At 54.5% G+C, this 22389-nt stretch overlaps 1 protein-coding gene and 1 long non-coding RNA gene across 2 annotated transcripts in view; one reads left to right on the top strand and one right to left on the bottom strand.

Moving 5' to 3' along the window:
- Positions 1-3604, top strand: part of UNC13A (unc-13 homolog A) — a 36032-nt gene extending 32428 nt beyond the window's left edge. The window contains exons 40-42 of the mRNA XM_065042426.1: positions 1136-1228; positions 1305-1464; positions 1790-3604. Coding sequence (XP_064898498.1) covers positions 1136-1228; positions 1305-1464; positions 1790-2078 — 542 coding nt within the window. The 3' untranslated portion in view covers positions 2079-3604. The remainder of the gene's footprint in view (positions 1-1135; positions 1229-1304; positions 1465-1789) is intronic.
- Positions 3605-9196: 5592 nt separating this feature from the next.
- On the bottom strand, positions 9197-12103 carry LOC135576489 (uncharacterized). Its single transcript, XR_010468270.1, has 4 exons — positions 10502-12103; positions 10148-10315; positions 9718-9807; positions 9197-9500 (listed from the first exon to the last, which is right to left on the bottom strand). It is a non-coding gene; the product is annotated as an uncharacterized LOC135576489 (long non-coding RNA).
- Positions 12104-22389: the final 10286 nt, after the last annotated feature.

Raw genomic sequence — 22389 nt, forward strand, 5'->3', positions numbered from 1 at the left:
CAGGGGAGGCCATGGCCGTGTCCCCCTACCATCCACCCTGCTGCCAGAAGGACCATTACTAGCCTTGCTCCGGTGAGCTCCGTCCACCTGCCGAGGGATGTGAGGGATGAGCCCAGCTCCAAGGTCCCTGCTTGGCCTCCATCGCACCCCGCCAGAAGGGCCAGGACTGCACTCCGTGCTTGGCCTCCTGTACCCAGACCCAACCCCTCACCCGCCATCGCCTCCATTTCGGCTCAGCATGTGGCGCTGCCCGGGGTGGTGGGTCTCTGGGGGAATGGGGTTCCGGGGGTGGGATGGAGGATGAAGGTGGATGAAGAGGAGAGGGGAACTGTGCCATCACCAGCCTCCCCCCAGCTCGGCACCATCGTCCTGGGCCTGTGCAGTGACGCAGGGGCACGTGTACTCCTTTGCACTGTTTCTACTCTGGCAGCTTTCTGCTGAGCTTGGTTTGATCTCCTTGGCCCTCTCTGACCCACAGAGCCTGTCTCTCTGCCTTGCACCCCTTCCTTCACCTATGGGTGCATGCACAGCTTTTCTGGGGATGGGGGGAGGTGGTGGGCTGGGCTGTTGGTTGTTGATCGCCTGACTCAAGGACCCCAGGGCGTGATGTGGTCCCTGAGCTGGAAGGAATTCAAGAGGGGGCAGGTGAGCCCCAAGCCCCTGGCAGGGCCATGGCTGCCCCGTGGCACGAGGGCCAGAGCAGGTCCCTCCTGCCTAGCGCTGTGCCAATGCCCTTTGCCACACACCAAGTACTGACACCCCCCTCCCTGTGCCCACAGTAGAGGCAATTGGGCCCCTGTGCCCCTTCCTCGTCCCACCCAGCCACTTGAGCCCCTGCCTGGGCGAGGGAGGCTCGCTGGGGTGGGTTGACAAAGAGCCAGCCTGGTGTTGGGGATGTCCTGCCATAGCCCAGCCCAGCCTGGTGCAAGCCTCAGCCATCCTTGACAGCTGCTGCACCCATGCTGCTGTCCCCAGAACTCGTTGGCAGAGGCCTCGTTGGGCCAAATCCTACTGCCCCCCACCTCCCACCCTGTGGTGGGTGACCTGCCTCCTCCAGTGGGGTTGGTGGTGGGCAGAGGACATCAGGGACACGGGGGGGAACAGGCTCTGATGTCTCCTGCATTTGCCCACACAGGCTCTGGTGTGGATGACCCTGTTGGGGAGGTGTCCATCCATGTGGAGCTCTTCACCCACCCTGGCACTGGAGAACACAAAGTCACTGTCAAAGGTGGGTTCTGCAGCTGGGATGCCGTGGCTGGGCAGGTGGCAATGCCCCATGAACCTCACTTGCCCCCTCCTTGCAGTGGTGGCTGCAAATGATCTCAAGTGGCAGACATCGGGCATCTTCCGGCCCTTCATTGAGGTCAACATCATCGGGCCCCACCTCAGTGACAAGAAGAGGAAATTCGCCACCAAATCCAAAAACAACAGCTGGGCCCCCAAGTACAATGAGAGTTTCCAGTTGTGAGTAGCACCATGGGGATGGGGATGTGGGGCTGGGCTGGGAGATGTGTCCCCACGATGTGGGGACCCTCTCCTCCTGGTGTCAGCCAGTGAGTTTCTGTGTCCCCCAGGGGATGTTTTAGATGTTTTTGCATTGGTAAAAGCAGGGATTGATGAAACAAACCACACACCGACCCTTTCCCTCACCCCAAACCCAAAGATGCTGCTTTAAAGTGTTTTAGGGGCAGTGGGGAGGTGGCAGTCATAAAGGGTGCTGACATGAAGCCAGGGTCCTGGGAGTGTGACCCTCCTTTTCCAACACTGCCTGTCCCTTGGGCCCCCACAGCACGCTGGGGACGGAGACGGGCCCCGAGTGCTACGAGCTGCAGGTGTGTGTGAAGGATTACTGCTTCGCCCGGGAGGACCGGACAGTGGGCATTGCTGTCCTGCAGCTCCGCGATATCCTGCAGCGACCCGGCTGTGCCTGCTGGCTGCCCCTGGGCCGCCGAATCCACATGGATGACACCGGCCTCACCGTCCTCCGCATCCTTTCGCAACGCAACAATGATGAGGTGGCCAAGGAGTTCGTCAAGCTCAAGTCGGACACACGCTCGGCTGAGGAGGGCAGTAATTAAAACCCTCCCACCCCCCAGCCCTCTCCCCCTGCTCTTGGCCCCTTTTCTACAGCAGGCTCCAGCCATGTACAAGCCATAAGAGCAGCCACAAGAGGAGTCTCCTTCCTGGCCCTGGTGTGGGTGAGGGGACAATGTGGCTGCAGTGACAGACCCACTGCTGTCCCTCCCTTGGCCAGACTGGCTGGGAGACAGCAGTGCAGAGCACAGCCATTCCCCCGTCCCACCCCAACGAGAAGGTGCTGGGGCTGGTGGGGCTGCAGGGAAGGGCTGGACCCCAGACTGGGTGATGGGACAGATCTTCGCAGCCTGTCTGAGATGGAAGAACCCCAGCGGCCCCTCCCCCACCCTACCTTGTCCTACCCAGTCCCAAGCTCCATTGAGCAACACAAGGAAAGGGCTGGGGGCAGGGAGAGTGGTGTTTCAACCTGGGGGTGTTGGTGAGGGGCTGGCACAGCATGATGGCCCTTTGTCCCCATCTCTCGAGTGTCACCTGGCACCCTGAGGGACAGGGAGGCTCCCACCTGCTGAAGACCCTGTACATATGTAAATAGCTGTACATACATGGGGCAGCTGGACCATGCGGCTGTGTCCTGCACCTGGAAGGGCTATTGGGGCTGCTGGCTTGTGGGGCACAGCCTCTGCATGCCCCACACAGGGTCCTCTCCCTGGCTGGCAGCAGCGTCACTGGGGCCGGGAGTGGCAGGGAGCAGCCCCCGGCCCGTATCCTGTCTTCCCTGCCTTGCTGCCACAATGGGCTGCCCCACTGCTGTCCCCAGGGTGCCAGGACTTGGGGACGAGGGCTGATGGCACTAGAGCAGAGGGACCTGTCTCCCTTTGTTCTGGTCAGTGGGGACCAGCTATCCCTGTGCAGTGCAGCCGCGCTCATGGGACCTCCTTGGCGCAAGCAAGACCCTTCCCACCCCCCAACCCAGAGACCCCTCCACCCCACTTTCCCATTAACTACCATTTCTGCGTGATCAGTGGTGTGCGCGTCTTGTGTGAGTGTCCGGGAGGCCAGGGTGTGCGGTGTCGGGGATGACCACCCCAGCTGGCCAGCATGCCCAAGAACCGGGGAAGACAGAGGCCTGATGACCCCACAAATCAATATACCTCTCTCAGCCCCCTCCCCATCCCAAAGCAGGGTACCCTGACGGGCCCCCATGGTCCTTTCTCCATAGGGTTTGCCTGGGACCAAAGGGTTTAGCTTTCCTCTCCTTTCTGTTCAATGTTTACACCCCTTTTCTAACCACTGTTCCTGCACGGCCAGGCTGGGGCTCAGCCGACCGTGGTGCCCCTGCCCCCGTGCCCCCTCCCCAAACTGTCCTGTTTGGCATGTGATTGAACTGACCAATTCTGCTCCTGTAGCACATGTGTCACCGATGCCTGTGTGTCTGTACAACCCCCGTGCGGCACTGCCGGTGGTGGCTACCATGGATGCATGACAGTGAGATGTTTTGCACTATTTTGAATTTTTTGGGCTCTGTAAAAATATTTTATTATAACTGACATTAAAAAGCACACCCTTCGTTGTGGCTACTGTGGCAGTGTGAGAAGGCAGACACCCAGGGGCTCGTCATCCCCATTCCCACTCCAGTGCAGCACTTGCACTTTTCAGGTTAACACCAAGGCTAAATAGCCCTGGGACGCTGCAGCGACTTTGCCCGCACTCAGCCTCCCCGAGGGCTGCTCCCACCCTTTGCTAAGTCAGGGGCTTTTGGACAGGGGTCAAATAGAACTGGGATAGACCTGCCCTGAGAAGTGACATTCTGTTCTCAACCACTGTGCTGCAAACTCCCAGGCATGGCAGAGATTAGAAACTGCCATCATGGCCTCGCCAAGGGCAGACCCACACCTTGCTCAGCCAGTGGCCTTCCACAATGGAGCAGCTGCATCCACAGACAAGGAAGAGCTACAGACATAATCTACCTGCAGTCCTGTAGGGCTTTTGATGGAGTTCCCCACAACATTCTTGCTACTAAATTGTAGTGGGACCGAGTTGATGAGACACCTGGGGCCTTTGCCAGGGCCTGGGCCGGGTCTTGCTCCTCTCCAGAGAGCCCCAGGGCCGCTGCTGGGCTTTGCTGGAATCGTAGAACGGTTTTGGGTTGGAAGTAACTGTTAAAGATCATAGAGTCCAACCCCACCCTGGCTACTGGGAGCTCTTGTCCTTTCCCAGTGATCCCTGCTGGATCACTTTCTTGAGGTTAATGCAGCACTGTCCCAGGCTTTAATCATCAATAGTGGAACTCCTGTGACCATGGGAAAAGAGAGAGAATATCGTCATTTACTGCTAATGGTATACAAAGGCTATTGCTAATATTTAATTCCAAAAGCTTTGGCTGCTTGGGGTGGGTCATGGGAACTCCTTGGGGCTTCGAGTTCCTCCGTCAGTTTCCTGATAGTGGGGCGGGAGGAGCAGGTGGGACAATTTTATCCAACGCCTTCTTAGCATCCAGGCCATTAGTGCAATCCCTTTGCCGATTATCCCATCATTTCTGTAAGGTGGGTATGGGGAGCCTGTTGAGCTGGCCTGTCATGAATCCTGTTCTCCCAGGAGGCCCCATAAACATCTCCGTTCTGGGTCTCGCTCCTATGGGGCAGGGGGTCCTTTTATGTTCTAATGGGGGTCCCCTTTGTTTTAATGGGGAGTTTTTGAATATTTTGTCTTCTTATGCCTGGTCAGGGCCCCACTGCCCTCCAGAGAGCCCTTGACCTTTCCTCAGGCCTCGCTGGTGCCCACATGGGCCCTCCTGGCAGGGCAGTTCCCCATCTTCTCCAGGGCCTGGGCTGTGTTCTGCCGTGCTCCGGATGGCCCCAGGGACTTAACCTGGCTTTGCCGAGACCTGCAAAGAGCTTGGCACTCCAGAGTGCACACGGGCTTTTGCTGGTGTATTTGGTTCATGTGGCAAGGTTTGGTATCTGGGGAGGCTGCAGTGGTGGCTTCTGGGAGATGGCAGAAGCTGCCCCCCCTCCCCACCGCACCATGTCAGACTGAGCCACTTCCAGCTGGCTCCAAGGCAGACCCGCCACTGGCCAAAGCTGAGCCCAGCAGTGTGATAACAACTTTAAGGGGTAGAAACTGCTGCATTACAGTGGCTGGGAGAGAGAAGTAAGAATATGTTACTTCCAGAGAAGAGCAACACGACTGGTGAAGGGACTTGAACATAAGACCTATGAGGAGAGGCTGAGGGAGCTGGGCTTGTTTAGTCTGGAGAAGAGGAGGCTTAGAGGTGACCTCATCACTCTCTATAACTACCTGAAGGGAAGTTATAGCCATGTGGGGATTGGTCTCTTCTCCCAGGCAGTTAGCAATAGGACAAGGGGGCATGGGCTTAAACTCTGCCAGGGGAAATTTAGGCTGGATATTAGAAAGAAATTATTTACAGAGAGAGTGGTCAGGCATTGGAATGGCCTGCCCAGGGAGGTGCTGGACTCGCCGTCCCTGGAGGTTTTGAAACTGAGATTGGCCATGGCACTTAGTGCCATGATCTAGTAAACGGACTAGAGTTGGACCAAGGGTTGGACTCGATGATCTCTGAGGTCTTTTCCAACCCAGTTGATTCTGTGATTCTGTGATTCTGTGATGTGAGAGAAACAACTCTGCAGACGCCCAGGTCAGTGAAGAAGGAGGGGGAGGAGAGGGCCCAGGCGCCAGAGCAGAAATTCCCTGGCAGCCTGTGGTGCAGCCCATGGTGAGGCTGACTGTCCCTTGTCGTGGTTGAGATGGACAAACGACACAGACCAAGTTCTTCCAGGATGAAATTAGTAGATGCCACTTATTGCCACAAGTGCATTTTTATACAGTTTTACCAATTCATGTGTCTCTTCACTATTGGTTACAAGTTACAGCAGTAACATCTCATTGGCTAATTTTGCTGTCATCAATGTTACTCTTCTACTCCCTTCTCTCTCACGGGTACATCCTGAACATCTCCAGATACTCCTTTACTCCCATCTTTCTCACGGGTAGGCCTTCATATCTTCAAGGCTAATTTCTGTTCCCGTGCTCTCCGTCAGGGAATCCACAGACCCACCATAGTCCCCTACGGTCTCTTGCAGCCTTGGGCGTCCCCGGTGGAACAGAGATCCACCTGCAGCCCAGGGAGGCCCATGGTGGAGCAGGGGTGACCCCATGGAGAGCCCACACTGGAGCAGGTTTCTGGCAGGACCTGTGGCCCTGTGGGGAAGCCACACTGGAGCAGTCTGTTCCTGAAGGACTGCACCCGTGGAAGAGACCCAACTCGTGCAATTTGTGAAGAACTGCAGCTGTGGGAAGGATGCATGCTGGAGGAGTTTGTGAAGGACTATCTTCTGTGAGAGGAACACCGTGCTGGAGCAGGGGAAGAGCGTGAGGAGGAAGGAGCAGCAGAGACAACATGTGCTGAACTCGCTGCAACCTCCATTCCCTGTCCTCCTGCAGCATTTGGGGGAGAGGGGTGGAGAAGTCAGTAGTGAAGTTGAGGCTGGGAAGAAGATAAGTGTGGGGGAAGGTGTTTTAAGATTTCTTTTTATTTCTCATTATCGTCCTCTGATTTGCTTTGCAACAAAATAAATTAATTTCCCCCAGTTAGGTCTGTTTTCCCCATGAGAGGAACTGCTGAGTGATCTCCCAAATCTGTATCTCGAGCCACAAGCCTTTCATATTTTTTCCCCCTATCCACTTGAGAAGTGGGCATGATAGAGCAGCTTGGTGGGGACCTGGCAGCCAGCCTAGGTCAACCCAGGAGTGCTAGGCTTTGCTGGGGTCTGAACTGAGCTCTGAAGCTCAACAGAAACCTGTGGCTTTTGTTGGGCTTTGCCACTGCTGATGCAGGGCCCTGCTTCTCTTCCAAGTGTCCTGGGGCTTTCATGGTGCTTTGCTAGGCTGCAGTTGGACCCTCGGAGAGAGCAGGCTCTGCTGCCATCCAGATTGCCCAAGGCCTTCAATGAGCCTTGCTGGAAGCACCAATGGGACCTGGTGTCCTCGGGAGGATCCCAGGGGCTTTGCCAGGTGCCATAAGGGGCCCTGCTTGTCTGCAGAGTTTCCCAAGTCATTTGCCAGGCCTGCAGTTGCTCAGGAAAGGCCCTGCTGCCCTCTGGAGAGATGGCTGGGGCTGATGCTGGGCTTTACTAGGGCCTGGTCAGGGCCCTGCTGCTCTGCAGAAAGCCCCGGGGCATTGGCCAGAGGAGGAGCAGGCTTTGCACTGCATGCTGCACCTGACAGCATCTCCTCACACTCTGCCTCAACAGAGCCCAGCTCCAAACCAGACACCCACCACCGAGGGCTCCCACACAGAAGTGGCCAGACTGAAAGGTGCTGGTGGCCCTCACCATCCCTTGGCAGCGTTTTCACAGTCCCAGCAAGCCTGGGGCTCTGTGCTTGCTCTACCAACCAACCCCTCACCCTCGCTGAAGCCTCAGCCTAGCCAGAGTCCAGGTCCAAAAGGGACACCCATCACATAGGGCTTGGACAAACAGGTGGCCAGGACTAAAAGCTTAGTGGCCCTCAGGAAGAGGAAGAGGAAGAGGAAGAGGAAGAGGAAGAGAAGACAGCAGCAGGAAGAAAAAGAATGACGAAAAACTGGTACCAGGAAGAAACAGGAGGACGAGACAACAGGACAGAGGATGCAACAGAAGGAGGGGGCAGAGGAGGAGGAAAGAGGCAACACGGTGAGGAGGAGGAAGAACAGGAGGAGGAAGAAGGTAAGGGGGTGCCAGGGGGCTGCAAGAGAAAGATGAGGAGCAGGCAAGAGCAAGCAACAGGAGGTTAAAGGAGGAGGAGAAGTGGGAAGAAGAGGGGGAGAAGGAGGAGGAGGAAGAGGAGGCAAAAACAGAACAGGGAGAAACAGGAGGAGGAGCAGTGGGCTGGGCTAGAGTTAATCTTCCTAGTTAATGGTACAGTGCTCTGTTTTGGATTTAGAATGAGAATAATGTTGATAATACACATTTTAGTTGTTGCTAAGTAGTCATAGATTTATAGAATCATTTTGGTTGGAAGAGACCGTTGGGATCATTGAGTCCAACCATAACCTAACCTAACTCTAGCACTAACCCATGTCCCTAAGAACCTCATCTGAACGCCTTTTTACCCCCCGCAGGCATGGTGACTCCAGCACTACCCTGGGCAGCCTGTTCCAATGCCCCACAGCCCTTTGGGGAAGAAATTGTTCCCCACATACAACCTCAACCTCCCCTGGCGCAACTTGAGGCCGTTTCCTCTGCTCCTGGCGCTTGTTCCTGGGGAGCAGAGCCCGACCCCCCTGGCTCCAAGCTCCTTTCAGGCAGTTCAGAGATCAGAAGGTCTCCCCTCAGCTCCTGTTCTCCAGCTGAACCCCCAGGTCCCTCAGCCGCTCCATCACACTTGTGCTCCAGCCCCTCACCAGCTCTGTTCCCTTCTCCTCACTCTCTCTAGTCTCTCAATGTCCTTCTTATGATGAGGGACCCAAAACTGAACACAGGATTCAAGGTTTGGCCTCCCCAGTGCCCAGCACAGTGGCACAATCGCTTCTCCATTCCTGCTGGCCACACTGTTCCTGATACAAGCCAGGATGCGGGTGGCCTTTTTGGCCACCTGGGCACACACTGCCTCATGTTCGGCTGCTGTCCATCAAAACCCCAAGATCCCTCTCTGCCAGGCAGCTTTCCAGCCGCTCTTCCCTGAGCCTGAAATGCTACCTGTGGTTGTTATGAACCAAGTGGAGAACCCAGTACTTGGCCTTGTTGAACCTCAGGCAATCGGCCTCAGCCCATGGATCCAACTGCTGCAGATCCCTTTGTATGACCATCCTACCCTCCAGCAGATCGACACTCCCATACAACTTGGTGTCATCTGCAAAAAGGAGGAGGGGTAGTTACTGAGGATGCACTGGATAGTGTGGCACCTGAGCATGGCACAAATGGCATGAAATGGCAGGAGAATCCCAACAGCATCCTGGGACGCCCACTCACCAGCCCCGTCTCTCAGGAGCCCCTCGGAATCCTCCAGCAACCCCCAGGAAACGCTCTTGGCCGTCAGCGAGCTGCCCCGACCCCCTGCCCATCCTACACGCTGTTACAGCTGCCAGGAACACAGAGTTCCAACTCTCCCCGCCAGCCCTGGAATGCCAGTGCCGAGGGGAGGGCAGAATAACAAGGGGCAAAACACTTCAAAATTCCACGTCGACACTAATTAACCCGACACAAACGAACCTCTGACACAGATGAGCCAGATCAAGAACAGGAACGTTCATGGGCTGAGGAATCAGGTTTGCACATCTTCTACACCGATCTGAACCGACACAGCATTTTTTATTTTTTGCCTTTGTTTCTGCTCTGGTTTCAGCTGAGGCTTTCTGGTTTTGCCATCTTCCCGTGAACCCGCACTCGATAAATGCAGGTATACTTCGGGTTTCCCCAGTTGCTCTTGACAAGAAATTTGACGTATGAAAAGGCTCTGGGCAGCGCCTGTGAAGAAAAGAGGCAAAAGGAAATGGAGGCGTTAAGAGCCAGAGTGCAGTCAATGGATCTGCCCCTGCCAGCCCGGCTCCTGCGCAGGAACCAGCTCCCAGAAGTGCTGCGGGCCCCTGTGCCCAGCGAGAAAGCGTTCACGCTCTTCCTGCTGCGGACGTGCGGGCAAACCTGCTTTGCTCCCTGGCATCTTTCCCCCGCGTGTGAACCGTACCTTCAGCGGGAACGTCTGGATGGGCTCTTTCGCCACGTTGTACATGAACATCCCAAGCAGAGTTTCCTCTTCTCCATCCGCATCCAGTCCCTCAGGGGCAAAGCACAAGGAGAGCAGCTCAGACTCATCCCAGCACCGCGGGGACATACGCGCTGGATCAGCCCCGTCCCGTTCCCAGCCTCTCCTGGGACCCCAGCGCTCGTCTGGTACTGGTTGGGCTGGAGCTCAGTCTCCGCCTGGAGTTTTGGCGAAGAACCCTGAGGTGCCCAGGCCAGACCAAGTCTTGAGACCAAGGAAACCTCTCGAGCCCTTGAAGTATCATGCCAGGGCACGGCCGGGCTCAGGAGAGAGAGGGACACAAACCTCCGAGGATGCACAAAGTCACTGTCACGGCTTGGCCCCAGGGCAGAAGCGCCCAGCAGACACTTACAAAGACAGCGACGTCTCTGGGGGCGCTAATGACGGACCCAGAGGGAGAAGCTTCCTTGGAGATGTGCTGCACAGTGACGGCGCTCAGGTGGACTCGTGCTGGCAACCGGATGACCACCTGGCCCTGACGCCCTTGGAAAGGCCAGCAGTTCCCTGGGGAAACATCGGGCTGCACCCAGAACAGCAGAGAAATGAAGCATGAGAGAGCACTGGGGCCAACACAACTGCTCCTGGAGCTTGCAGCACAGGCACCGGGGTGTCTGTGGGGTCTGCTGCAGCTGGGAAACGCCCCTGAGATAGGCTCCAAATTCCCAGGAAGGAAGGAAACCAGGACTGAGGATTTCTGCTGCCATACCTGCAGAACAGCCTCAGGAGGGTTGGCAGCATGAAATAACTGTATAACGCCGCAGATCCAATTCCCTTGGCAGCTGTAGGTCTGGGAAGTTCTCCGCGTGTCGATGGCGGCACCTGGAAGGAAGTGGGGGCAGTTGACCGCAAGCGGGGCACTCGGTGCTCAGACGCGACCCGTGAGGCCGCTGCCAGCTCCTCGTTTTTCAGTCCTGTCCTCATCAGCAGTTTGGAGAGCAGCGCCGGGAGCACGGCTGGGCTGCTTGTGTCCGTACCAGCGCTCTGCAGGGCCCAGTCAGACATCTCCACGGAGACTTGCGAAGCCGCCTCGGACGCTGCCTGGTTGAGGAACAGCACGGTCAGCAGTCCAAGCCCACCAACAACCCCAAGGAGGCTTTCTCGGGGCTTCTGCCCAGCCAAACCTCCTTCCCCAAATGCACGCTCACCTTCCTCGCGCTGATGAGCTGCACCCTCAGCTGAGCCACCTCCTGCAGCAGACGCCGCATATTTTGATTTTGTGCCACCAGCAAAGCCTGGTAATCGCTGAGGGACCAGGAAAGCAGATCTTGTCAGAGAGATGTCCATCCCCTCTGGGGAGCGCCGGAGCTCAGCACGGAGCACAGACACGTGTGCTCGCCCGGCTTTGCCAGCGCTTCCCTCCTCACCAGGCTGAGCAATGCAAAGGCCAGAGGGAAGGACGGGAGCCCTGGCTTTAGAAAAATGGGTGCAGGTAGCATAAGGTGTTGGCTGAGGCTTCTGCACAGACCCAGTTGCAGCTCAGGAAACATCTCTTACCTCTGGATCTTCCGTTCGATTGCGGACCCACAGATCTGCTCCTGAAAGGGAACAATTCCCCGTTAGAGTCTCCACCACCAGAGCTGCCAGGGCTCCCCGGGGCAGGCTTCCCCAGGAGACACGGCTCAAGCTGCTCTTTCTTTGGGTCGCCCTGCACGGAAGCAGAAGAGCCCGTGATTTCTGCAGCCCCTGTCAGCAGCGCTCCCTTGCAGGAGTCACCCACCTCCATCCATCCCTTTGCCTGTGTTGTCCACCCTGGCATCGAGGTTGTGCAGTAAATGCCAAGAGCCACCAGAAGCAACAGGAGGATGACTCGGAAGCACCTCATGTCCCTCAAGAACTGCATCCTCTGCCTGTCCATCACAAACCAGTTCTTTTTTGGGGCCATCTTGTGCCTGAAAATGAGAGTCCAGGGGCTGTCAGGGAACCAAGTGTCGAGTGAACCCCTTCACAGCTGGATTTGCATTCTTAGGCTGAAAAGCTGGAGGAACATGATTTCTGTCCACACTGCTCAACGCTACTGGCAGCTCTTCCCCAGAGGAAGAGCTGCAGGAGCACCTTCTGAAAGAGAAGGAAAATAATCCATAAAGAGCAAATGAAGACTCTTGTCAGCAGCCTTGTGGTGTGGACCTCGCTCTCTCTTTGGCTGAGAAACCAGGATTGTTCTCACATAGAATCACAGAATAGTTTGGGTTGGAAGGGACCTTCAAAGCTCGTTGAGTGCCACCTCCTGCCATGAGCAGGAACGTCTTCACCCTGATCGGGTTGCTCAGAGCCCCATCCAGCCTGGCCTGGGGTGTCTCCAGGGATGGTTCATCCACCACCTGGGTACCTGGGCCAGGCTCTCACCACCCTCAGGGGCAACGATTTCTCCCTCATGTCTGGGCTGGGGAACACGCCCTGTTCTCCCCTTTGCTTGCACTGGCCCTGGACATCCCCTTCCCCCCGTCCACAGCAGAAACCTGCACTACGTACATGGCAAAGACAGACACACTCGGCAGACATGTCCACAGGGAGACCAGGGCACCTGCCCCACGGCAAATGAGGCTGAAGACAATCCCTGGGCAAAAAAAACCAGAGACAAGTCAGGCCTGTCTCTTGAGGTCTCCTCTCCAGGAGTTCACCCCAAGCACGTCACAGCGAGCAGCAGTGGCTGAGCTTACATGCAATTTTTGTGGCCTCATTGCGCCACTTTGCAAATCCCTGAGTGGCAGAGCCGGGACTTGACTTCCAGAATCGCGTCACCAGCTCCAACCTCGTGCCGGCGCTCCTGCAGGAGGACAAAGGGAGATGCCGCTTGCCCACCAGCCCCACGCTGTGTGAACCGAGGCCCTGGCCAGAGCTCGGCCTCGGGAAGCCTCGCAGGGGACGTCCCAGCTGCGGGGCCAGAGGCAGCCCCTTCCCCAGCTCCGTTTCTCTCTCCAGAAGCCTCTGTCATCTTCCCCACGCTGCTCCCCACCCCACGGGTCGTGTCCGGCCGCGTCCCAGCTCCCACCCCAACCCGCCGCCCCAGGCAGGAGCAGCCAATTCTTACCCACTCGTCTGGCAGCGGCTCGGCCCCGCTGCCTCCCCTGCCGGCTCTTGGTCGGCCTTGGCCTCCAAGGAGCCTTTGGAGGCCCCTCGGCATCTTCTCTGGGGTGCCTTTCTCCTGGCCATGGCTGGCAAGGGCGGGCTCCCCGCTCAGCGCAGCACTTGGCCTGTCCAGACACCAACAGCTTGAGCAGCCCAAGAGCACCTGCAGCAGAAGCTGCCTGCCCAGGGCAACAGCCAAATGGCAGCTGGGGCTCCTTCCCTGGGCGGGAAGGCCACGCTGGCCAACTCTGACCTCACAGTGGTGGCTCTGACGTCACACTGGGGTCCCCAGGGCTGAGCAGGGCGGGGACACCCTGTGGGCTCTGCTGGGGCGACACGGCTACCGCCTGCCCGGGCACAAACGCCCCTCAGCAGAGGAGCCAGATGGAGAACGGGGACATTCATGTGGTCAGGAACGTGGTTTCCAACAGCCCGTGCGGAAGGAGATGGGACGAGCACAGGTTCTGAGATGCAGACGGGCAAACTTGGGACTCGTCCTGTGGCTTCGAGTGGGGGAGCTGCCAGAGGCATCAACCCCCCAGCCAAACCAGCAGCAGTTTGGTGCAGGCTCCAGAGGAGGGAAAGGCCAGAGCAGCAGCTGAGCCCAGAACTCCCGCTGGGAAACCCCGAGGAAGCAAACAACACACTGAACTGCAACAACGAAGGCCAATGGCATCCTGGGGTGGATCAGAAGGGGGCTGGTTAGGAGGTCCAGAGAGGTTCAAGATGTGGGTGCACGGAGCCTCGTGCAGACCTTTCCCAGGGTCTGCCACTGGACTACAAAACAGCCACTTTGTTCCATCAATACGGCAGCCTGGGGAGCTGCTGTGAGCTCTTGCTGAACAAGCTGCCCGTACAGCAATGGTTGTGCTGCTCACGGGTCAGTGGACGAGCCCAATTTAAGTGTTACATCAATCACCTGGCTTAATTAAAAGCCTCCTAGATAGAACGAATCACCCAGCATGAAAAGGTGGTGTGATTTTTAATATCCTCTTTGCTTCATGGTACTTAGTGAGCTGAATTTGCAGAAATCTGAAGCAGTAAAATTCTGCTGGTATTCACCAAAACGGCTCCAGACTGCAGTGACCACCTCTGAGACCAGGTCTGGTTCCCACTTTGCTGGGAAGAACGGAATCGACTGGGGAGAAAAGAACGACTTCAAGGCTAAAGGGAAGACATGACCGGGCCTGTTCTGCACTTTGCTGGGAAGAAAAGGATTTATTCAGACTAAACCCCTTCAAGGTGATGGACTAGAAACGATATCGGCAGTTTAACAAAACAAAGGCTCATCTGAGATCAGTGAAAAAAGATCCAACGAGAAGCAAGAAGAGCCCAGACTCAAAGAAGGAGTGGTTGTTTTTTTTTTTTTTTTCTCCTAATTTCTCCTTTCCCCTGTGGGGATAAGCCCTGTACCCTGATTTTAGAATCACAGGATAGTTTGGGTTGGAGGGACCTTCCCAGCTCCCCAGTGGCACCATCCAGAGCCCCGTCCAGCCTGGCCTGGGATGTCTCCAGGGATGGTTCATCCACCACCTCTCTGGCCAACCTGGGCCAGGCTCTCACCACCCTCAGGGCAACAATTCCTTCCTCATGTCCAGCCTGAATCTCCCTCCTTTAGTTTAAACCATCACCCCTTGTCCTATCGCAACACTGGGCTGTACAGCAGAGGGTTTGCAGTGCTGTGAGCTCCCAGAGAGGAGCATCGTGCAAATTTGCCAAGTTCTGAGTCCCCCACGCAGGGCGAGGTGCTCATTGGAAGGCTGAGCAGCAGCTTCTACTGTCGCCATTGGGGTTTGGCTCACACCCGAGCAGAAGCAGCAGGAATTGTTTCCTCCTCCTGCTTGGGCTAAAAAGGCTGCATCCTTCCAGAAACCTTTTTGGAAAGAGTGTTTGCAACAGACCAGGTTTGCAAGGGTGACTACAGCAGCCTGGAACAGAGTCACCACCCAGCAAGAGAGGGGCGGAACCTGCCCCGAGCCCTCGTGAAGTTCAGCAGAGCTGGGCAAAGGAATGGAGGGGTCTGATCCTGGTGTGTTTGTCCCGTCCCACCGGGTGAGATTAGGGATGAGTTAACTTTGAATAGTCTGCATGTCAGCAGGACCGCCCAGAGGAAGAGAAGCAGGGGGCTGAGAAATTGCTCAAGAAATGTTCTGGTACTATGATTATATGACTTGCAAAGTCACGCTAAGGAGAGCAACGTGGGTCACGTAACCCTCCCTTCAGTAGATCTACTACTAAATATACGATTCTTTGGCCACATCATTTACAAAGAGGTCTAAGTACTTCAATAAAAAGAGAAGACGAATGTCAAGGACAGAATGATTTATTCCACTGTACTCTGAGACATTATAAAAACCAAAATAAAATAAAGACAGTGTTTGGATGAGAACACTTGCAAGCATTTCACACACCACGTTGTGGTGTGGAGCCAATCACAGTATCACAGTATGTTTGGGATTGGAAGGGACCTCAAAAAATCATCCAGTCCAATCCCCCTGCCAGAGCAGGAACGCCTCAGATGAGGTCACACAGGAACATGTCCAGGCAGGTTTTGAATGTCTCCAGGGAAGGAGACTCCACAACCCCCCTGGGCAGCCTGTTCCAGTGCTCCGTCACCCTCACTGAGAAGAAGTTTTTTCTCAAATTTAAGCGGAACCTCTTGTGTTCCAGCTTGATCCCATTACCCCTTGTCCTATCATTGTTTGCCACTGAGAAGAGCCTGGCTCCATCCTCATGGCACTCACCTTTTATATACTTATAGACATTAATAAGGCCCCCCCTTAGCCTCCTCTTCTCCAAACTAAAGAGACTCAGCTCCCTCAGCCTTTCTTCATAAGGGAGATGCTCCAGTCCCTTAATCATTTTTGTTGTCCTACACTGGACTCTCTCCATCAGTTCCCTGTCCTTCTTGAACTGAGAGGCCCAGAACTGGACACAGTACTCCAGATGGGGTCTCACCAGGGTGGAGTAGAGGGGAAAGAGAACCTCTCTCGATCTACTAACCACCCCTCTTCTAATACACCCCAGGATGCCATTGGCCTTCCTGGCCACAAGGGCCCAGTGCTGGCTCGTGGTCATCCTGTTGTCCACCAGGACCCCCAGGTCCCTTTCCCCTACACTGCTTTCTAATAGGTCATTCCCCAGCCTATACTGGAATCTGGGGTTGTTCCTGCCCAGATGCAGGACTCTACACTTGCCCTTGTTTCATCAGGTTATTCCCCACCCAACTCTCCAGCCTGTCCAGATCCCGCTGGATGGCAGCACAGCCTTCTGGCGTGTCAGCCACTCCTCCCAGCTTACTGTCATCAGCAGACTTGCTGATAGTACACTCAATTCCCTTGTCTAAATTGTTAATGAATATATTGAATAATATTGGCCCCAGTACTGACCCCTGAGGCACTGCACTCGATACTGGCCTCCAACTGGACTCCGCACCATTGACTACGACTCTCTGGCTTCTCTCCTTAAGCCAGTTTGCAATCCACCTCACTACTCTATTGTCCAGACCACACTTCCTCAACTTAGCAACTAGGATGCTATGGGAGACCGTGTCAAACACTTTGCTGAAGTCAAGGTAGACAACATCCACCGCTCTGCCATCGTCCATCCACCTTGTTACATTCTCATAAAAGGCTATGAGGTTGGTCAAGCGTGACTTACCCTTAGTAAAGCCATGCTGACTGCCACTAATAATCCTCTTATCCTTGATATCACATAATCACAGAATCACAGAATCGACCGGGTTGGAAAAGACCTCAGAGATCATCGAGTCCAACCCTTGGTCCGACTCTAGTCCGTTTACTAGATCACGGCACTAAGTGTCATGTCCAATTTCAGTTTAAAAACCTCCAGGGACGGCGAGTCCAGCACCTCCCTGGGCAGGCCATTCCAATGCCTCACCATTCTCTCTGTAAATAATTTCTTTCTAATATCCAGCCTAAATTTCCCCTGGCAGAGTTTAAGCCCATGCCCCCTTGTCCTATTGCTAACTGCCTGGGAGAAGAGACCAATCCCCACATGGCTATAACTTCCCTTCAGGTAGTTATAGAGAGTGATGAGGTCACCTCTAAGCCTCCTCTTCTCTAGACTAAACAAGCCCAGCTCCCTCAGCCTCTCCCCATAGGTTTTATGTTCAAGTCTCTTCCCCAGTCTTGTTGCTCTTCTCTGGACCCGCTCCAGCACTTCAATGTCTTTCCTGAAGTGAGGGGCCCAGAACTGAACACAATACTCCAGGTGTGGCCTCACCAGTATGCCTTGAGATGGCGCCAAGGACAAGCCGTTCCATTACTTTCCCAGGGACGGAGGTGAGGCTGACGGGTCCTATAGTTACCAGGGTCCTCCTTCTTGCCCTTTTTGAAGACTGGAGTGACATTTGCTTTCCTCCAATCCTCGGGCACCTCTCCCGTTTCCCAAGACTTGGCAAAGATGATGGAGAGCGGTCTAGCAATGACTTCAGCCAGCTCCCTCAGCACCTGCGGGTGCATCTCATCTGGACCCATGGATTTATGGATGTCCAGACTACTTAGTTGCTCCCTAACCCAGTCCTCATCGACTATAGCAAACTCCTCCATTGACCTGGCTTCATCCGGGGTCTCAGGGGTACAGGGCTCCCCAGGACAGCCTCCGGCAGAGTAGACAGAGACAAAGAAGGCATTCAGTAATTCTGCCTTCTCTGTATCTTCTGTCACCAGGGCACCCACCCAATTCATCAGTGGGCCTACATCGCCTCTGGTGTTAGTCTGCTATGTATTTGAAGAAGCTCTTTTTGCTGTCCTTGACCCCTTTCACCAGGTTTAATTCTAAGGAGGCCTTGGCTATCTTAGCTGCCTTCCTACATCCTCTAACAGCAGCCTTATATTCCACCCACGTGGCCAGCCCCTGCTTCCATGACCTGTAAACTCACCTCTTCTGCTTGAGCATACCCAACAGATCCCTATTTAACCATGCAGGTCTCCTAGCTCCCTTCCTTGACTTCCTGCATGTGGGGATGTTCTGATCCCGAGCTTGGAAGCAGCAAGCCCAGATTTTGTTTCAAACAATAAAAAAAAAAAAAAAGGCATAAGAAATGAAAAGAACACCTGCTAGTCCTAAGAATAAAACATTTTCTGTACGTACCTTTCCTCTTCTCCTTCCAGGAGTTTTCGGTAAGCACTGATCTCCACGTCCAGCGCTAATTTAACGTCGAGCAGCTCCTGGTATTCGATCAGTTGCTGCTGCATCTGGTCCCTCATGCCTGTCATCTCCCTCTCCTTTGCATCCAGCATCTTCCTGATCTTCTCCCGCTCGCCAGCCATCATTTCCTCCAGCTCGCGAATGCGATCTTCCACGGTGCTGGCCTGTGAAAAACACAGTTGGCATCTATGTGGGTACAATAAAAACGTTCAAAAATCCATCTCCCTCCCAAATAGACGTCAAGATTTCTGTCCGCAAAATTCAGGGAACGCAAAGGGACGGAAATGTCAATCCATCCAAACACCACAGTGCTCTGGATTAGTTAGCAAATGGATTAGAGAGCAAATGTTGTGCCTTTACCTGTTTCTGAAGGTCAGAGAGCTGGTAGCTGAGAGCTTCTATTCTCATTCGAGCCTCTTTCAGCTCCTCTCGTGCCGCACCAGCCGCTTTGTTGTTTTGGTCAGAGGACAGTTTGGCATTTTCCAGCTGGAAGGCAAGTTTGATACACGTCACTTGCACCGAGCTGGATATTCTGCAAATATCCTTTCAGTACAAAATAGAAGCTATTTAATCTCTAATAATTTTAAATGGAAATCTGGGAAGTTTATTAGAAGAATTGCATAACGTTAAGGAAATGCCCCAAGTACCAGGAAAATCTATTTCAGTCCTATTCCTATAGGATTTGCTTATAGAGTCACTACCTAGATCACATCTAACAGGGGGGCTGTTGCTGCCCGGAGATGCCCCCATGGTGGCTGAAGTGCCCGGGATGTTCAGCGCTGCCCACTGCCCACCGACGGCCATTGGCAGCTCCAGAGGTGATGGGGCCACCGCATTCCCTTCTGTGCCGCTGTCACCCAGGTCCCCAGGCACGGGGCTGCTGCCTGGACCATCCTGGCTGGACTCCACCACCCCCAGGGAGCAGCCGAGCAGCTGCAGGGCCTCTTGGAGCAGCTCATCCTCCGGGATGGCCAGTTCAGCTGCCAGGTCTGCAGAGGCTGGTTCGGCAGCAGAGGGGCCGGATGGAGCGTCAGAGCCATCGGTGGGGTTCTCAGGGGCTTCATTGAGGAGGGCAGCAGAGGGGCTGCTCCGGGGGATGTTCCTGCCCCCAGATGCCCCCATGGCGGTGGCCGTGCTGGGAACGCTGATCGGTGCCCATTGCCCGTGGACGTGCCAGTAGCCGGGGATGGAGGTCGGCAGCACCGGGGGTCTGGGGCCACCACTGTGCCCCGTGGGATGGTCCACTGGATGTGAAACACCCGGGGGTCAAACCACCCAAGTAAAACGAAAAACCCTCTGTGCCTGTTTATGTTGAGTTCTTTAAGGAAAGTAGGTAGGAATTCCTGCAACGAAGTTCTGACAATCAGTTGCAAACTTGAGTGGAGAAGCCTGAAAAGTGCTCCTTGAAAATGTCCTCTTTACCTTACCTCCTGAAACCTCTCTAATTTGCTGTATAAGTCTTCAGGACTTGAAGAAAATGATGAAAGAGACACAGCTTGTCAGGCTTTTTGCCATTTTAAGAAGCCCATTTGTGTGTTTGAGGCTGCGTCCATGAATCACAGGTACTGAGAAGAGACTGGAAAAAAGCCTCAAGGACCCAAAGTCAAACCCAAAACCTCAGAGTTCCTTGAAGCATTAATGGGCCCCACTGAGGACTGTTACTGACAAAGCCTCCCCAAGGGCTCGTTAGAGCAGATAATTGGAGGCTGTTATGAGAGGTGGGCCAAGGCCCTGTGCAGGTGGCTCTGATGCTCAGAAACCCCTTGGTTTCCTTTCTGAAGCAGAACGGAGAAGCCCTGACCTCCAGTCAATGGGAAGGGGGATCCTGTCCCTCACACGCGGCTCAGGGCTCTTCCTGGGACCGTGGGATGTGGGTGTGCAAGGCCGAGGGATGGACAACACTGGTACAACAACTTCCAGCTTCCCCGTGGGGCTGCAAGGAGGCAACGAGGCCCCAGTGCCATGAGGACAACGTCTTCTCCCAGGCCTCAGTGGCAGAGACAACTGCCATGGCCAAGGGACAAAGACATGGGTCCTGTTGGTCCCTTCCAGGCTTGCCAGCACCCTTTGCCATCTCCACCTCAGGCTGTTCTTTACGGTCCTACCCCTGCCCCTCTTTCCCTGCAGGCTGCAGACACCCATCTCGTTTCCCCACCTGCTCTGACCCCAGCATTTCTGCACCTTCACTGCTGTGTCTGAACCCTCTCTGGCTGTTCTTTGGAACACAAACCATGGGCTGATCCAGACTCCCTCCTGGTGACATCTTGCACCACAACACTGCCCTTCCAGTGAAATTTTTTCCTCTTGATACCCAGTCTTCACCTTCCAATCTGCATTTGGTGGCTTTTTCTTCTTTCTCCTGCTTTTTGCGACTACCAAGGAAAGCTCACCCACCTCAGAAATTGCCCTTCAAACAGGGAACCCAACCTGTTAGGCTTTTTGCGGTCTTCCACTTGACCAGAGAGAAGTAACCTCGGCATGATCTTCTAGATCCCATGAGTGCTGCTGGCCTTTCAGCTTCTCTGACAGACACGACCATGTCCCTGGGCACTTGGGCAGAGGTTCTTTCCCAGCCATGTCCCTGCTCCTGGGCTGTCACCTCCAGACACAGAATTGACCTCACAGTCCCCTTCACAGCCACATGCATCTTACTGGATTAAGAGTTTCCAAGACACAACTGACCTCGTAAATCACCCTCCGTATGGCCCAGGACCTGACCAGATAAAAGTATGTTTGTTTTATGAATTTGATGAAATCTGTTTCCTGCAAATGATTGGAGTGGAGAAACATTCTTTACAGGAGCTGCTGTATTTATGTTGACACTTTTTAGTTCTCTTCCTCTGCCTCTTCTTTGTTTTTTTTTTCCTTCTTCCACCACATGTTCCATTTTCAAAAGCCTCTCCAAGGTGAAGATTCATTGAATCATAGAATAACTCAGGTTTGAAGAGAGCCCTGAATATTACCTTGTCTCACTCTCCTGTTCAAGGCCAGCTGAACCAGGTGAAGTTTTTCGGGGCCTCTGCCCAACGCTGCATCTTCCACAAAGGAACTGAAAGTGCACTGCGTCACATCATTGAGAAGGAGAATAAAGATGATGGCCCAAGTGCTGGTCGCTGAGGGATGCTACTAATAACTGGCTGCAGAGAGGACTTTGTACCACTGGCGACATGTGGACTTGACCGTTGGGCCAACTTCCCACCCAGCGTCCACTTCTTCAGCCCAGAGAACGCCAATCTGGCTGTAATGACACCACAGGAGACCGTTCTTTCCCCTGATTATTTGGGTTCAACAATCCCTTTCTTGTCCTTCAAGTGCCTGAAATGGCTACAGGTAGACAAGTCCCATTCCCTTCCCTTCCCAGGGACAGAGATAGGCTGACCACCCTGTAATTCTCCCACTTCTCATTCCTGTCATTTTTGAAGATGAGTTTGTTGTCTGCTGAGATGAATGTCACCGGACCAGTGGGGTTTGTTCCTAGAGTCACACACAAAAATGTCAAGGCAGCCACATCTGGCCTTGTGAACTCCTTAAGCACCCAGGGATGCTCAGGGGCAAAGTCTTCCCCTTCTGCTAACAGAGGCAGGAGTGACAGTGTCTCTCCGATCTCTGGTTCCCACTACCAAAGGATAGGTGGCAGCTCAGCCCTGTGGTGTGCCTTGTTAGTGTAGAGTCATCTGAAATGTCCCACTTCATGAGGAACGGGCATGGGGACATTGGTTTGAGGAAGCACACTGCAGTGCTGCATTTACGTGGTTTCCCATGGGCTGTTGCTCAGAACATGAAGTGACCTTGAGATATTGTCTGTCCCTCAGGCCTTCGTGGAACACTGAGGAACAGCTGACTCAGAATGTGCTCACTCGGGTTCATCTCACTTCCCGTACATGATATTGTGCTGGTTTGACTGAAAATGGGTTCATTTTCTTCATGCAGTTAGAAACCTTTCTTTTTCATAGCTAACATGCTCTCTATTTGGACTTAGCTTGAGAACGAGCAGATACCACCCCAGAACAGTTATTATGTTCAATTGCTCTGCTTTGAGAGCCAAGGACACTTTGAGAGCTCTGCCGGCAGGTGTGAGGCATGAGAGAGGTGGGGCAGAGGTTGACTGACATCCACATTGATCAATAAGAGTATTCCATCCCATTAGCGTCATGCTAGTGATTTAAGGAGTGTTGCTGTTCCGGGTTTCTCCCTTTTCCCCTTCTTCCACCATCTCTTGCTCTTGCTGACGAGCTGGGGGAGTTCGGTTAGGATGTTTAGCTTGGCCTTTTGTCATCCTGCAGAGACCGCTGGGCTTTTCTGGCTTTTTCCTCTTTCTCTCTGGGATCAGCTTCAGGACCAGGTGTGACTTGCTGG

The sequence above is a fragment of the Columba livia genome, chromosome 27 (assembly GCF_036013475.1).
Source record: "Columba livia isolate bColLiv1 breed racing homer chromosome 27, bColLiv1.pat.W.v2, whole genome shotgun sequence".
Lineage (NCBI taxonomy): Eukaryota > Metazoa > Chordata > Aves > Columbiformes > Columbidae > Columba > Columba livia.